General features: G+C 46.9%; 1 protein-coding gene across 2 annotated transcripts in view; it reads right to left on the reverse strand.

The window, feature by feature from the left end:
• Positions 1-16,529, reverse strand: part of EML1 (EMAP like 1) — a 202,633-nt gene that overhangs the window by 65,544 nt on the left and 120,560 nt on the right. For both annotated transcript variants that reach the window (XM_033951732.1, XM_033951734.1), the window contains one exon: positions 5,444-5,578. In XM_033951732.1, the coding sequence (XP_033807623.1) occupies positions 5,444-5,578 (135 nt within the window). The remainder of the gene's footprint in view (positions 1-5,443; positions 5,579-16,529) is intronic.

Below are 16,529 nucleotides of genomic sequence, written 5' to 3' on the forward strand. Positions count from 1 at the left end.
AATTTTCTCTCATACCTCAAAGCACTGAACTACCAGATCCTCAACCCCCAACCCACACATGAAAAAGGCCACCAACTAGATGTCACTGCTTACATGACCCAACACCCTCACAAACCCGAAATCCATATCTCAAATGGGACCTGGCACCCCTCCCTCTGGTCAGATCACTATAAATACACCTTTAACATCAACTGGCCTCAAAGCATTAACAAACAACCTCCAAAAAAAAACCTCCTTTAAAGCACGCCAAAAAATCGAACCCTCTACATTCTGGGATAAAGCAGACCACGCCATCAACAACATAGCCCCCAACGAATTTACATCCCAATGTCGAACCATAAGCGAAACATCCTGAATGAGCTAGCCCCAGAAAAACTAAAATTTAAAATAAGCAGACCTTCTGATAAATGGTTCGACTCCGAACTTCTCCAATCAAAAAAGCTCTGCAGACAACTAGAAAGAGACTGGAAAAAAAAATAAGAGCTCAGAACACTCTAAAACAGCATGGAGAAATCAAATTAACCAATACAAAATCAAACTCAAGGAAAAACGGAAAACCTACTACTCCAAAATGATAGGCACAAAAACCCCAGACACAAAAAAGCTATTCAACCTAGTAAAGAACCTCACTGATACCAAACCTTACCTTGCCACTCAAGGAATCCACCCACCGACAGCAATCCACCTAACAGACCATTTCAAAAACAAGATCACCAATATCAGAACCGCATTCATCAACGCACACACCCATCTCGAAAAGATAACAACAAACCCATCAACAGGTGAAGCCATTGTTGCAGACAGAAGCTGGTCCAACTTCCCAATCCTACTTTGGTCGGATATGAACCGACTCTACAATAAATACAGCCATGCCTCCAGCAACCTAAATAATTGCCCCACCTACCTGTTATCAAACGCCTTCACCACATTCAAAACCAACTTCATGCTATGGATTCAAACCACATTGACAGAAGGCCAATTCCCACAGGAACTAGGAGAGATCTTAATCATCCCAATCATGAAAGATCACAAAGGCCCAATAGATAGCCCCGCCAACTACAGACCTATCGCTTCAATACCAATATACGTTAAAATAATAGAAGGTCTAGTTGCACAATACCTCACCAACTACCTGGAAAAACATAACTTACTCCACCCCTCACAATCAGGATTTCGAACTAACCATAGTACAGAAACACTACTTGTCTCACTACTAGATACAGCCCGGCAACACATCAGTAAGGGAAAAAAGATGATGATAATACAACTTGACCTCTCCGCAGCATTTGACCTAGTTGACCACACCTTATTACTACAGATACTCGACGCCATAGGGATCTCAGGCAAGGTCTACAATTGGTTTCAAGGGTTCCTCAAAACAAGAACCTATAGGGTAAAGTACAATGATATCAAATCAGAACCATGGGCAAACCCCTGCGGAGTTCCACAAGGATCACCTCTCTCACCTACACTCTTCAATCTCTTTATCTCCTCCCTAGGTGCCATTTTAGATAACCTAAATGTCACATCCTTCAGCTACGCAGATGACATCACCATACTCCTCCCCTTCGACCCATCAGAGACCACCGCCACAGCAAAGCTGGAAACAACCTTAGATACAGTAGAAAAATGGATGATGGATCACAAACTAAAACTAAACTCAGAAAAAACAAAATTCCTCTTGCTCGAAAAGGCCAAAACTCCTACCATCACATAACTGAAAATCAAAAACACCAAATACCCAATACAACCCGAACTAAAACTCCTAGGAGTTACAATAGATAGATATTGCACAATGCAGTCCCAAATCAACAAGACGACCCAGAAAGCTTTTCTAACCATGAGAAATCTACGTAAAATCAGAAAATTCTTCAACCCAGAACAATTCAGACTAATAGTCCAATCCCTAGTCTTAGGTCTGCTGGACTACTGCAACTCCCTCTATCTTCCTTGTCCAGCCACTATGATAAAAAGACTCCAGACCATACAAAACACCGCCCTCAGACTGATCTACTCACTCAGAAAATATGATCACATAACTGCCTTCTTAGACTCCCACTGGTTACCCATACAAGCACGAATTCAATTCAAATTCCACTGCCTATTATTCAAAGCGTTACACGGCTCTTCCCCTTCCTACCTAAACAACCACTTAAACCAGATCTCCACCTCAAGACACAGAAGAACCCCGAACCCTTTTGCCTACCCCCCACTCAAAGGCACACTACGCAAGAAAATGTTTGACAACCTTCTGGCAACACAAGCAGCAAAACTCAACCATTCCATCTCCAATCTGCTGACAACATCGGACGACTTCAAAACATTCCGAAAAGAAATCAAAACCCTGCTTTTCAAAAAATTCATCCAAATATCTTAACCCTTCTTCACCTACCTCCAGATTATTCACCTACCTCCAGATAATTCTTCCCCAAATAACCCACCTAAACACCTTCCAAGCAAACAGACCCCTAAAATAGATGGTAATCTTACCTACTCTAACTGTATTTTATTTGTCTATATCACACAATTCGGCACTGTCATTTTACTATCCAACCCCTAAGTCCCCTTAGGATTCTATCCAGCTATCTCTCCTCTGTTAAAAAAATAAAAAATAAAAAATTGTATCTTCACTGGAAAATGTCCAGTCAAATCTTTTGTAATCCGCCTTGAACTGCAAGGTATAGGTGGAATAGAAATCCGTAATGTAATGTAATGTAATTACTTTGGGGATCAGCATGTGCTTCCCATGCACTAAAAATCAGAATTTATTTTTTAGTACTCAGCACAGAGTAGGCATGTTCTTTGCTAATTGGTTAGAGCAGCTACATCGTCACACGCTAACCAATTAGCACAAGTAGTGCGTGAGCCCTTATCACCTACAAAATAAGTGGCAGTAAGGGATCATAAGCTAAAGGCCATAAATGCTAATGAGAAAAATCAGCATGAGGCTATTAATAGAAAAAAATGGAAAATTGGGCCATTTTACTGCCATGCTAAAAGTGGCCTCAGCGCACAGTAAACACCTACGCTGGGGATAGTGTAGTACTGCTTAGTAAAGCGCCCTTTAGTTTGCCGATTACATTTTGTATGTTTTGGCCAGGGATCCACTTTTCTGATTCCATTTCAATCAGAAACAACCTGCAGTGTCTTAAGCCTTCATTTGCAATGATTAATACTCCCCCTACTCCCTTTCTTTATAGCTGTCTTCCCTTTCACAGATCACATCTCCCTCTCAAATTCAATATGCATTGCACCCTAAATCTGGCCTCTTAGATATTCCCTTCCTCTGGGGCTGTTATCAGAGCAACTCAAGTCACAGGTGGCCCGTCACAGGTTGCCCAAGAAACAGGATGTAACACAAGTATAGAAAGCTAACCAGGTAATGAGTATAAACCAACCAGGTCGTGCATGTGCAAGACCGGAGGGCTAGGACTTCGATAGGAAGGCAGGACTTAAATGGGAAACCAAGGTGGCAAGGGAGCCCCTTCTGATGATTCGGACAGGTCGTGACCTGTTTGGGCCCCCGCGGGAGCGGACTGCTGGGCAGGATGGACCTATGGTCTGACCCGGCAGAGGCACTGCTTATGTTCTTATGTTTCCAAAAGTGGTCTCTAGCACATTTTTTAAAATGTAGCAATCATTAAGCACAGTTCCTAGTTTTCAATCTTGTTCATCTTATTTTAAGAATAGTCCGATGCCCAATTCATCATCAGTTGCCTAAGGGTATCATCAGGCCATTTTCTTAGAATCTGGTTAGCTACACAAAATAAAAGAGAGAGAGAGTAACTCTGATTTTAGGATTTAGGCAAAATTCCTGTACTAATATTTGCCCATCTTTTAACATGCACAAGTTAATAGGGCAAAACTTTAATTCTTTTGTACTGTGCACGCTAAAAGAATATACAATGTTTTTGCCTATTGCTAATGCATTTTTATGACAGAATGGTGGAAAATTGGGGGCGAGGTACTATGCAATCCTTCAAGGTGGCACTAATATAAAAATCTCATAAACATTTTATAAAATGACCAATCGCTGCCTAGCTGGCCTGGAACTTCCTCTCTGACGTCAGAATTGAGGTTGGGGGGGAAGGCTAGTGGGCCCGATGCTTCTGCTGTCCTGTTTATGGCGTCGGTAAGCAGGGAGAGATCAGAACTCGTTGGTGGTGGCTTGGGGGCCTGTTCCCCGATTGCGGCAGTGGTGGCTTGGGGGGAAGCAGGGAGAAAGAAAGACAAAGAGATAAAGGAGGCAGGCAGGGAGACAGAAAGAAAGAAGGGAAACAAAGAAAGGGGGCATGGAGAAAGAAAGACAAAGAAAGGGAGCCAGAAAGAAAGACAGACAGAAAGAAAGAAGGGGGGCAGGGAGAAAGAAAGAAAGGGGAGGGGGCAGGGAGAGAGGAAGAAAAAGTTGGGGAGAGAATGAGGTCTGGGGGATAAGAAGCATACAAGAGGCTGAAAGAAGGGAAGAAATATTTGATGCACAGTCAGAAGAAGAAAGTGCAACCAGAGACTCATGAAATCACCAGACAACAAAGGGAAGAAAAATAATTTTATTTTCAATTTAGTGATCAAAATGTGTCCGTTTTCAGAATTTATATCTGCTGTCTATATTTTGCACTATGGCCCCCTTTTACTAAACCGCAATAGAGGTTTTTAGCGCAGGGAGCCTATGAGCGTCGAGAGCAGTGCAGGGCATTCAGTGCAGCTCCCTGCGCTAAAAAACGCTATCACAGTTTAGTAAAAAGGGAAGGGGTATATTTGGCCATTTTTGTTTAGTTGTTACCAAGGTGACATTGCATAAAGTCATCTGCCTTGACCTTTTTGATAAAACCCCGGAATATAAATGATAATTAACATTTTCTCTACGTACAGTGTGCTTTGTGTTTGTTTAAATTTTATTGTTGGCAGATCATTTTGACTTGGTTATTTTAAAAGTAGCTCGCAAGCCCAAAAAGTATGGGCACCTCTGCTCTAGAGTTACACCTAGTGGCCAGATTCAGTGTCAAGGACTATAAAGTTCTAGAAGGAGCCCTAGTATGTTGCCCCAAGCCAAAGAAATGACTCTTCGATGATAACACTAGTTATGTTGGGATGGGTCATAAAATTGGGGGAGGAATCCCTATATAGTTGCAAATGAAGGCCTACGGAACCAGGCCTTCATGAGCTGGAAGACCAAAGGACACAAAGCAACTGCAAAAACCAAAACCAAAACCAAAACTAAAATAAGGAATTCTCTTTCTCATAATTTGCAATGAGCCTGCCAGGGAAGGTTAAGGAACGCCAACATGATAGTATGGGGAAATCTGAACTACTTTTGCTTAAATTCTAACTATTCTATGGAAAAATTAAAGATTTTTCACTTGCAGGTGCTGTGAAATCCAGCACCATTCACAATACTTAAACAAAAATGCGAGCATGGCAAGAAACAGCACTGATGCTACTTTACCTCAAACAATCCTTGTTTTTTAATGAGAGAATTCCCTTCCAGCGTCCAAAAGTACAGATGTGACTTTCCACATGTAACAATTATATTTGTATCTGTGGGGTGAAAATCTATGGCAAAAACAGCCTCATTGGAGCACTACAGAGAGAAGAAAAAATCATACTTTGTTATACTTCAAAACCAAATTGTACACATTTTTACAACAGACCCAATTGTCTTTTTGCGTGACATTTCCCAAGTGGAAAATGGTCTTAAGAACAGTGGCTCAGTTGGTCTTCAGCACATAGGGGCACATTCTGTAACTGGCACCTTTTGCATGTCAATCGTACTTGGACTCCTATTTCAGAACTGCGCTTAGCAGCACCTAACTTAAAACACAGGCACTTGTAATATACTGTAGGCCAGGGTTTTAATGGGTCTTTGCAGGACTCCATTAGGTGATGCAGCTCATACTTATACAGCTCACATGACCAGATTATAAAAGGTTCATTCAATAGCCTCCTACCAGACTAGTGTGGGTGGGGGGCTCAGGCCATGAACAAATTGTGGTAAATTTAAAATGGTGGCTTTTGTTGATGATTTATTAGCCCATATAACAGAAACTAAGAACTTGTTGACAGCACTTATAAGAAAGTCTCACCAAATTTGAGAAATTTTCTGAATAAGCGTTAAATTGGTCCAAGTCAGAGGCATTACCCACTCATCCTGCTGTTCAAACTTCTTGGGGGGAGGGGAGGGGGGCTTTTGCCATGGGTAACAAGTTTATTCCATACAACTTTCAGCTACCACCCAGATTCTCTACTCTTTGAATGTGGATAAGCAAATGGACCTTACCAAACGCTATCCGGCTTTCTGGCAACCTTTACCTCTAATGCTGTCAGGCCAAATTAGCTTGATTCAAATAGTACTCTTTCTTAAATGGCACTTTGTGCTGCAGACACCCCTATTTATCTATCAAGGAAAGATATGGTCTGCTTACGTAGTTTTGTTGGGAGGTAAAAAGCCAAAATTGAAAAGCAATGTATTTATTTATTCAATCATTCATTCAATTTTCTATACCGTTTTCCCAGGGGAGCTCAGAATAGTTTACATGAATTTATTCAGGTACTCAAGCATTTTCCCAGTCTGTCCCCAGCGGGCTCACAATCTATCTAATGTACCTGGGGCGATGGGGGAGGAGAAATTAGGTGACTTGCCCAGGGTCACAAGGAACAGCATGGGTTTGAACCCATAGCCTGAGGCTGTAGCTAACCATAGTAGAGGGGTAATTTGAAAGCCTGTCATCAGGCTTGTGTAATTCGACATTTACATAATTAGCTTTTAGATGGTCAGGACTATATTCTAACATTTTATGAATTTTCTAACGCATTGATATTTGAATTTTCTTTTACAGACTCTTCAGTGGTTGCTACCATTACAGTTAAAGGATAGTTTAATACTTAGGCCTTTATGAGATGTTTGGAAGGACCATGTCACAATTCATAGGTTTCAACCCCACAGAGAAATAGGGATTTTGTTCCAGGCAGAACTTTTCTATGCTGGGTGAACATCTGTTGACTGAAGAAGGTACTTTAATATCTTATCTTGCCCTACAATAGGGAAACAGATTTGCATATTGTCAACTCAAACTCTGTATTCAGGCATTAGATGGTGACAGTTTACGGGGTTAATTGGGAACCAAATTAGGAATTTTCTCAGCTTCATTTCTTGATAGACTAATGATATCCAGTATAAATAAAGCTTTGTATCAGCTTGGGAGGGGTGGGGTCGAGAGATTATTCAGAATTGGAGACTAGATGAGAAACAGCTTGGACTGTCTTTGAGACAGTGACATATTCAGTGGTGTAGTAAGGGGGAGTGAACTGCCCCAGGCGCCATCTTCCGGTTGAGTCCATCCTTCCGATGTACACTTCTCCCTCCGTATGCGTGGTTTCCGTATCTGCCAATTCGCTTATTTGCGATTTTTTCTATGCTGACTCCGCCCCCCCAAATCACATCATGATTAGTTCTTTTTCTTAATCAGAAAGCAATTAAAGAAAAAACAAAGCCTTTTGGAAGGCTCACCTGAAAGCAATAAGCGCATCATCTCCTACACCAGCTTCTCTCACCTCTCATAGCACAGAGCTGAAGAAGACAGCGCAGGAAACGCAAGTGCCGAGCGCTTTGAAAACTGATGCGTCCTTCACGCAGGCCCCTGCCCCACCCCCTCTCGTTGCGACACAGTGTGGAAGCAGAGCCTGCACGAAGTCCAGCCAGCCCAACCAGCAAGATCGAGAGAGAGAGAACTGCTCATGTATCAGCTACCTTCAGCTGCAGAGTCTCTAGTTATTCGCAGTTTTAATAGCTAAAACGCTGGCTGTTACAAAAAAACGCGAATAACATATAAAAAGTTATTTGCGTTTTTTTCCGTAATCGCACCTATGGTCTGCCCGCATCCCCCGTGAATACGAAGGGAGAAGTGAAACTTCTGGTGAAACTGGAAGTTACATCCAAAGGAGGGACTCAACCTGAAGAAGGTCCCGGAGCAAGCCTGCAATGTTACCTCTTCGTCCACAAAGCTTCTAAGAGGCTGGTAGGCCTGAGGTGGGAGGTGCAAAGGGGATGACCCAGGGGAGTCACAGGGTTTTTTTTCTACTGGTTTTGACCCACGATTGGGAGCAAGCAAGGGAGGTAAGCTGTTGAACCCACGATAGGGAGGGAGGGGGGCTGATGATGGATCTGCGATAGGGAGGGAGGGGAGCTGCTGATCCCAAGGGGGGGGTCTGCTGCTGAACCCACAATCATGAGGGGGACTGCTGTCCAGGAGGGGTGGTGAGGGAGGTGACTTGTGGCAGATCCTTTACTGCGGGGATAAGGCCATTTACCGCTCCGCAGGACAGTGAAAAGCTTTGTTCCCGTACCTGCGACACACAGCTAATTTTTTTCCCCTGTTCCTGCTGGTTTGCCACAGTTAATCACGGGAAACAGTCTCCTTTGTCATTCTCTAATGAGTATTATTCCTCCCATCACATTGGGCATGAAGAAATTCTTTGCATCAACTCACGGCATGGTAATCCAGATATGCTTCTTTTACATCACATAGAAAAATGTGATCTCTGCTTACTTGGGACCCCTAATTACCGATTTTATCACTACAGCTAAAGGAAGATACTATACTGAGGTCCCCTTTCTTTCCGAATCGGCTTCTTGATGTAAGGTGGATCCTTTGTTGTGTTGGAATATGGAAGGGGGAGGGTGGATAGGATTGTGATTTCAGAGGGAAGATTTGAGTGGGTTTGGAGTTCATATTTTTTTCAAACTAGCTGGGGGAGGATGTAAAGAATTGATTTATAAAAATGAAATAAATATTGCTTTTACTGTTCTGTTTAACTTTCATATCTCAATGCAAATTATTGAATAACAACAAAGCACAGTTACTTACCGTAACAGGTGTTATCCAGGGACAGCAGGCATATATTCTCACATGTGGGTGACGTCATCTACGGAGCCCCGGCGCGGACAGCTTTTCAAGCAAACTTGATTGAAGTTTCAAGTTTGCACACTGCACCACGCATGTGCGTGCCTTCTCGCCCACTAGAGGGCGCATCCCACCTCGTGGTCCTCAGTTCCATAACTAGCAATGAAGCCATCCCCGGGGAGGCGGGCGGGTTGTGAGAATATATGCCTGCTGTCCCTGGATAACACCTGTTACGGTAAGTAACTGTGCTTTATCCCAGGACAAGCAGGCATGATATTCTCACATGTGGGTGACCTCCAAGCTAACCAAAAAAGGGCAGGTGGGAGGATGGCAATTTAGGAAAACAGATTTTGCAAAACTGACTGGCCAAACCGGCCGTCACTCCTGGATAAAGTGTCCAGGCAGTAATGAGAGGTGAATGTATGAACCGAAGACCAAGTGGCAGCCTTACATATGTCCTCCATCGGAGTGGATCGGAGGAAAGCTATCGAAGCTGCCATCGCTCGGACCTTGTGCCCCGTGACTCGACCCGGGGGAGGAAGGCCAGCCTGAGCGTAGCAGAAGGAAATGCAAGCGGCCAACCAGTTAGACAGAGTGCGCTTGGAAACTGGGTGTCCTAATCGATTGGGATCGAAGGACAAAAACAATTGAGGAACCTTCCGATGAGACCTGGTGCGTTGAAGATAATATGCCAACGCCCTCTTACAGTCAAGCGTGTGAAGCGCCGTCTCGCCAGGATGGGAGTGGGGCTTCGGGAAGAACACAGGAAGGACAATGGACTGATTGAGGTGGAAGTCAGAAACAACTTTAGGTAAAAACTTAGGATGGGTGCGGAGAACCACCTTGTCGTGATGAAAGACAGTGAAAGGAGGGTCCGCAACCAAGGCTTGCAACTCCCCAATCCGCCTGGCGGAGGTGAGGGCAATTAGAAACACCGCTTTCCAAGTCAGAAATTTCAAGAGGGACTTGTTGAGTGGCTCAAACGGGGGTTTCATCAGTTGAGCCAGAACCACATTCAAATTCCACACGACAGACGGGGGCTTAAGAGGGGGACAAACCCTGAGTAACCCTTTCATGAAGCGTGTCACCAAGGGATGGAGTGACAGAGGGCGTCCCTCCAGAGGTTGGTGGAAAGCAGAAATCGCACTGAGATGAACCCGCACCGAAGTGGTTTTCAAGCCGGAGCGCGACAAATGAAACAAATATTCTAAAACCGAGGATACCGGGACTGATACCGGATCCAGGTGAAAAGACGAGCACCAGGTGGAAAACCTGGTCCATTTCTGCGCATAGCAAAGCCTCGTCGAGATCTTGCGGGAGGCTTCCAAAACCTCCTTCACCGATTGAGACAGGTCCGGAGGAGTCAGGGAACAAGAAACCAGGCTGTCAGGTGCAATGACTGCAGGTTGGGATGTAACATGGATCCTTGACTCTGAGACAGCAGAGAAGGAGAGACAGGCAGGGGGAGAGGCTCCCTGGCACTGAGCTGGAGCAGCAGGGAGAACCAGTGCTGACGCGGCCACCGAGGTGCTATGAGAATCATCGTGGCCGTGGACGATTTTAGGTGTACCAACGTTCGCATGATCAGAGGGAACGGAGGGAATGCATACAGGAACCTCCCTTCCCAGTCGAGTAGGAAGGCATCCGCTTCCAGACGGTCCTGCGAGTACATCCGAGAACAATATAGTGGTAGTTTGTGTGTCTCCGGAGAGGCAAACAGATCCACCTGTGGCGTTCCCCAGCGAGCGAAAACCTCGCGTAGAACTGCTGAGTGTAGAGTCCACTCGTGCGGTTGCAGAAGTCGACTCAGTTTGTCCGCCAGGCAATTCCGTTCTCCTTGGATGTAGACCGCCCGGAGGAAGATGTTCCGGGAGGCCGCCCACTCCCAGAGGCGAAGGGCTTCGGAGCAGAGGGGCCATGACCCCGTTCCTCCCTGCTTGTTCACATAATACATTGCCACCTGGTTGTCCGTGCGGACGAGGACCACCTGGTCCTGCAATATGTGAACGAAGGCTCGAAGTGCTAGGAAGATGGCTCGCAGCTCTAGCACGTTGATATGACACTGACGGTCTTCTGTCGACCACAGGCCCTGCGTGCGAAGACCGTCGAGATGGGCTCCCCACGCGTACTCCGAGGAGTCCGTGGTCAGGACCTTGCGAAAAGGCGGAGTGCGAAACAATAGCCCCATGGACAGATTTGAAGAGTCTGTCCACCAACGCAGCGATTTCCGCAAGGGCGGCGTTACCGAAATGAGGCGAGACACCGGGTCGCACTCCTGACGCCACTGGGACGCGAGGGTCCACTGAGGGATCCTCAGATGTAGCCTCGCAAACGGCGTGACATGTACCGTCGAGGCCATATGGCCCAGCAGCATCATCATGCGCTTGGCCGACACCCTCGATAGTTGGGAGACCTGGCGGCTCATCCGTACCAAGGTTTCCAACCGCTGGTTCGGCAGGTAGGAGCGTAGGCGCACCGTGTCCAGCACCGCACCTATGAATTGAAGAGACTGCGACGGCCTCAACTGAGACTTTGGAAAATTTATCTCGAACCCGAGAGTTTGCAGGAAGGCAATAGACTGTCGGGTCGCTGAGATAACCCCCTCCCTGGTCGGGGCTTTGATGAGCCAATCGTCCAGGTAAGGGAACACATGGAGTCCACGTGACCTGAGGGCTGCCGCAACCACCACCATGCACTTCGTGAATACTCGTGGGGACGCGGCCAGGCCGAAGGGCAGTACCCTGTACTGGAGGTGGAGGTCCCCCACCTGGAATCGTAAGAATCTTCGATAGGCGGGGTGCACCGGAACATGGGTGTATGCTTCCTTCAGGTCGAGGGAGCACATCCAGTCCCCTTCCCCCAAGAGGGGGTACAAAGCCGGGAGAGATAGCATTCGAAACTTCTCCCGGGCCAGGAATTTGTTGAGCTTCCTGAGGTCCAGTATGGGGCGCAGGTCCCCGGTCTTTTTTGGGACCAAAAAGTAGCGGGAGTAAAACCCCGTACCCCACTGGTCCTTGGGGACCGGCTCGACCGCCCGAAGCTTCAATAGGGCTTTGGCTTCGGTTATAAGGGTCGGTAGCTGCGAACGGTTGCAGGGGACTAAACTTGGTGGACCGTCCGGCGGCGAGGACACAAAGTTGAGCGAGTAGCCTTCGGAGACGATCCGGAGCACCCAAGCGTCTGAGGTAATCCCGGTCCATGCCTCCCGGAAGGACCGAAGACGGCCCCCGATAGGAAGGGGTTCCTGTGAAAGTGCGGAGGGGAACCCGCCCCGTCCGCTCAGTCCGTCAAAAGGAAGGCGCGGGCTTAGAAGGGCCCTGCGCCTGGGCTTGGGTTTGTCCCCCTCTGCCTCGCTGAGACGGACGTCTCGGAGGCGGTCTCGAGAAAGCCGGGGTCGATTTCTGAGGGTATCGGCGCGGCGGAGGCCGAAAGGGTTTCTGCGGCGGGGGTCTAGGTTTGGGACGGACCAGGGATGCTAGAGAGCGCTCCTGTTCCGACAAGCGTTTGGTCGCCGCATCCAATGACTCGTCGAATAACTCGGACCCCACACAAGGCAAGTCTGCCAGGCGTTCCTGCAGGTTTGGGTCCATGTCGAGGGTGCGAAGCCAGGCCAAGCGGCGCATGGCCACCGCGAGGGCCGACACCCTCGAAACCAGCTCAAAGGCGTCGTACACTGCGTGAAATAGGTACAACCGCAATTGAGACAGGTTGGACATAAATTTATCGAATCCTGCTCTTTGGGAGTCCGGTAACGAGTTTCGATATTGAGGAAGGTCCTTCACCATACCCCGCAAATAGGAGGAAAAGGTGAAGGCGTAATTTAGAACCCTGGTGGCCATCAGGGAATTTGAATAGAGGCGCCGGCCAAACTTGTCCAGGGTCCGCCCCTCCCTGCCTGGTGGAACCGCCGCAGAAACCCGTGAGGGTTGTGATTTTTTAAGGGCAGACTCCACCAGAAGAGACTGGTGTGAGAGCTGCGCCTTATCGAACCCTTTAGGGGGAATCGTCCTATACTTTGATTCCATTTTTGAAGGCACAGACGTGACTGTAAGAGGGTTTGACAAGTTCTGCAGCCAGGTTTGCAGAAGGACACTGTTGAGAGGGAGTCTAGGCACCTCCCTAGGAAGATTGGGGAGGTCCTGTTCTTCCAAAAATTCTTTGGAATACCGAGAGCCTACCATCAGGTCAATCCCCAGGGCTTGGGCCATGTCCTGAACGAAGGATGAAAATGAGGACGGCCTAGCCTGGGGAGACGGGGTTCTCGACCGCCCCACCGAGGAGAGGGGGGAGGCCTCATGGGAATAATGAGGATCCCTAACCGATCCCGAATCCCAGGATCCCCTCTCGAGGGCCCTCGAGGGGGAAGGGGAAGTTATCCTCCTCGCAGAACCCTTGGGTGAGGACCCCGGGGTTCGTGGGACACTCTCCCGTTTCCTCGGCGAGGCGGCCCGGGAAGACTTCCCATGGGGTGAGCGGAGGAGCCTCGGGTTGTCGAGGCGCAACTCCGACACCTGCAGCGCCTCGCCCCCGAACGACGAGGAACGGTCGCGCCGAGGCGAGCCTCGGGGCCGCTTAGACTTCCTCGATCGACGCCCCGTCCGAGGTCGCGTCGAGGGCGAGGCGTGTCTGGAAGACCCGGAGGAAGAGGAGGAAAGACGGCGCACTCTGCGCAACTTTTCTTTGGGCCTTACACTCCGCTCAGGGGGTTCCCCCGAGGTCGAGGTCCGGGGCGGGGCCGAGACCGAGGTGAACGGTGCCCCAGTACCCGAGACCGAGGTCGCCGAGGCCGGGGCTCCCGAGGGAGCCGAGGCCGGGGCCTCCGAGACCGAAGGCGCCCAGGCCGAGGTCGAGGCCGCCGGGACCGCAGCACGCTGCAACACTTCCAGGGCTCCCGACAGCTCCGATGAGATTAGAGCTCGGAGGAGATCCTGGAAGGCCGGAATCCCCACGAAGGTGGGGAGTTCCGAGTCCGGGGCACACTCCCTGGAGGGCGACCTCGGTCTCGAGTATTCCCTCGGGGTGTGCGGAGTCGAGGTCCGATGCGGGGCCGGGGTCGACCCACCCGCTTTGGCCTGACTCGAGGATGGCTTCTTTGCTGAAGGGGATGGAACAGAGGACTTACCCGAAGCTTGCTTCACTGACGGCGTCTTCGAGGAAGAGGGCCGAGGCGAGGCCGAGGCCCCCGAGGACGCCGAGGCCGAGGTCAAGGCCGGGGCCGAAGCCGAGGCCGACGTCGAGGCCTTAGGCGGCGCGTCGGCGGCGAACAATTCGGCCATTCTTGCCTTACGGCGACGGAGGGCCCTGTTTTGGAAGGTAGCACAGCGATCACACGAGTCTGTCGGATGTTCGGGCCCAAGACAGACAATGCACCACCGGTGAGGGTCAGTGATGGAAAGCAACCTCTCACACCGGCTGCACTTTTTGAATCCCGTAACAGGACGGGACATCCACGAAGAAAAGAAGAAGGCCGGGAACGTACCGACGTCCCGCGGCCACGGCTTCCGGGAGCCCCCGGAGCCCGACGAAAAACGGAAGACTTTTTTTTTTTTTTTTTTTTGAAAAGAAACGAAAGGAAAACAGCACCGCGAACTAATTCGAAGGGAAAAACAAACTAAACGCGGCAGCTAGAAGGCAAAAACACTGGAGCTCAGATCCACAGGGCTTTCTTGCTCCGCGGAAAAATTTGAACTGAGGACCACAAGGTGGGATGCGCCCTCTAGTGGGCGAGAAGGCACGCACATGCGTGGTGCAGTGTGCAAACTTGAAACTTCAATCAAGTTTGCTTGAAAAGCTGTCCGCGCCGGGGCTCCGTAGATGACGTCACCCACATGTGAGAATATCATGCCTGCTTGTCCTGGGATAATAAAAAGATTTCAAAAGCAATAAAGACAAAGTTACCTGAGGAAACCTTCAAAATTATTAAAGGTAAAATCTCAAAAGGAGGACAGTTATAAATGCAGATTAACATCATTTATAGCTTTATAATCCTCAATCAAAAGATTATGCTATAATACACTAGAAATTACTTATAACATGGGCTAAATATTCAAATGCTTATTTGTTATCATGTATACTAGGTAGATTTGTTCATCTACATCAGGAGTTCCCTAAATGCTTTTAGCTGTGCTATAAAAAGCTATTCTGGGGGCTAAAGAGAAGGACTGCACATGCAAAGCAGACAGGCAAACACATATACTTTATGCTATCATTCAATAACTTGTGAGTATTCATGCTTACTTTTAGCTGGCCTTCAAAGAAACAAAAGGATGAAAATTAGTTATGTTTGTGCAGAATGAAAAGTACACATGAACATATTCAAATTAAACCTTATTTTACTTGGGATCTTTATTTGTACTGTACAGCATTCATACTATATGCATCAAAAATGTAATGCTTATTATTATTTTTTACTGGTTTTTTAAAATTATTTTTTATATGCTTTCTTAATGCTCTATATCTACAACCTTTGTTAAGTGAAAGACTCTTTACAATGTGCTCAGTGCTCCTCCACCCAGGTCATTTGCAAAACGCTGTAACCGTGTGTGTGACTGCCGGGAACCATTATCGCACATGTATGTTCCCACCTGTATATCTATTCAACTTCACAAAATAACCAGCTTTAAATTGCTACTTATCTTTAGCATAGATGTTCCACGGTGATGATGTGCAATGAGGATCTGCAGTTCATAGTTTTTTCATTTATACAAAAGTGCTCTTGCAAAATCAGGAAATTATACTAAAACCTTCAGTCGTTTCATTACTCTTTTTCTTAGATATAGAGCATTAAGAAAGCATATTAAAAAAGTAATTTAAAAAAACAGTAAAAAATAATAAGCATTACAGCATTAAATTTTGGATGCATATTCAAATGAAGACACTTCATGAAACAATTTTAGCAAGGACCCCAGATCAGGCAGGTGTAGGCTACCTCTAGGGATCCGAGTAAAAGCAAGTGGGTCCTCTTTTTCCATGAGCCCTTTTGCAATGCAGGGGTGGCTTGGGCAGAATTTATCCCCATATGCACATTACTTAAAATATATATATTTTAAAAACTAGCATGCCTAAGAATATAAAATTGCATGCAAATATTTAGGCACCCCTGGTTAAATTGTACTTTTCAATGATTCCCTAAGCAAACAGAATCTGACTATTTATATAGTAAAAAGTTAACATTACATCTAACTGCAAATTTTAATACATAATTACTATTTAATTTATTGGTATAAACAGACTGTAAATTAAAAAAAATCAATGTAGCATGTATAAAAGTTTGGACAACCTTCCAGTTGATTCATCACAAAAAGTTGTCACCACCACCCAAAAGGTTTAGTGACTCATTTGGCCTTCAGTTAGTCAAGTGACAACAATTTCCATAGCAAAACAAATGCTCTGAGCATTCTAACCTCTCTGCTTGGGATTGTTCTAGCAACTTTCAAGAAATCATGGGCTCCCCCAAGCAGAACTGTGAGCATTTGAGAACAAAGTCAATTCACCATCAATTTCAACTATCAAAAAACAAAGAAACTGACGTTTCCTGAAGTGTTAAAAGACACAGCAAAACCCAACAGAATTGTCCAAAAACTATTTAAATCTTCAAAACAGAACCATCATATACATACTCCCCAGGAAGGT

This window comes from Geotrypetes seraphini, chromosome 7, assembly GCF_902459505.1.
Source record: "Geotrypetes seraphini chromosome 7, aGeoSer1.1, whole genome shotgun sequence".
NCBI lineage: Eukaryota > Metazoa > Chordata > Amphibia > Gymnophiona > Dermophiidae > Geotrypetes > Geotrypetes seraphini.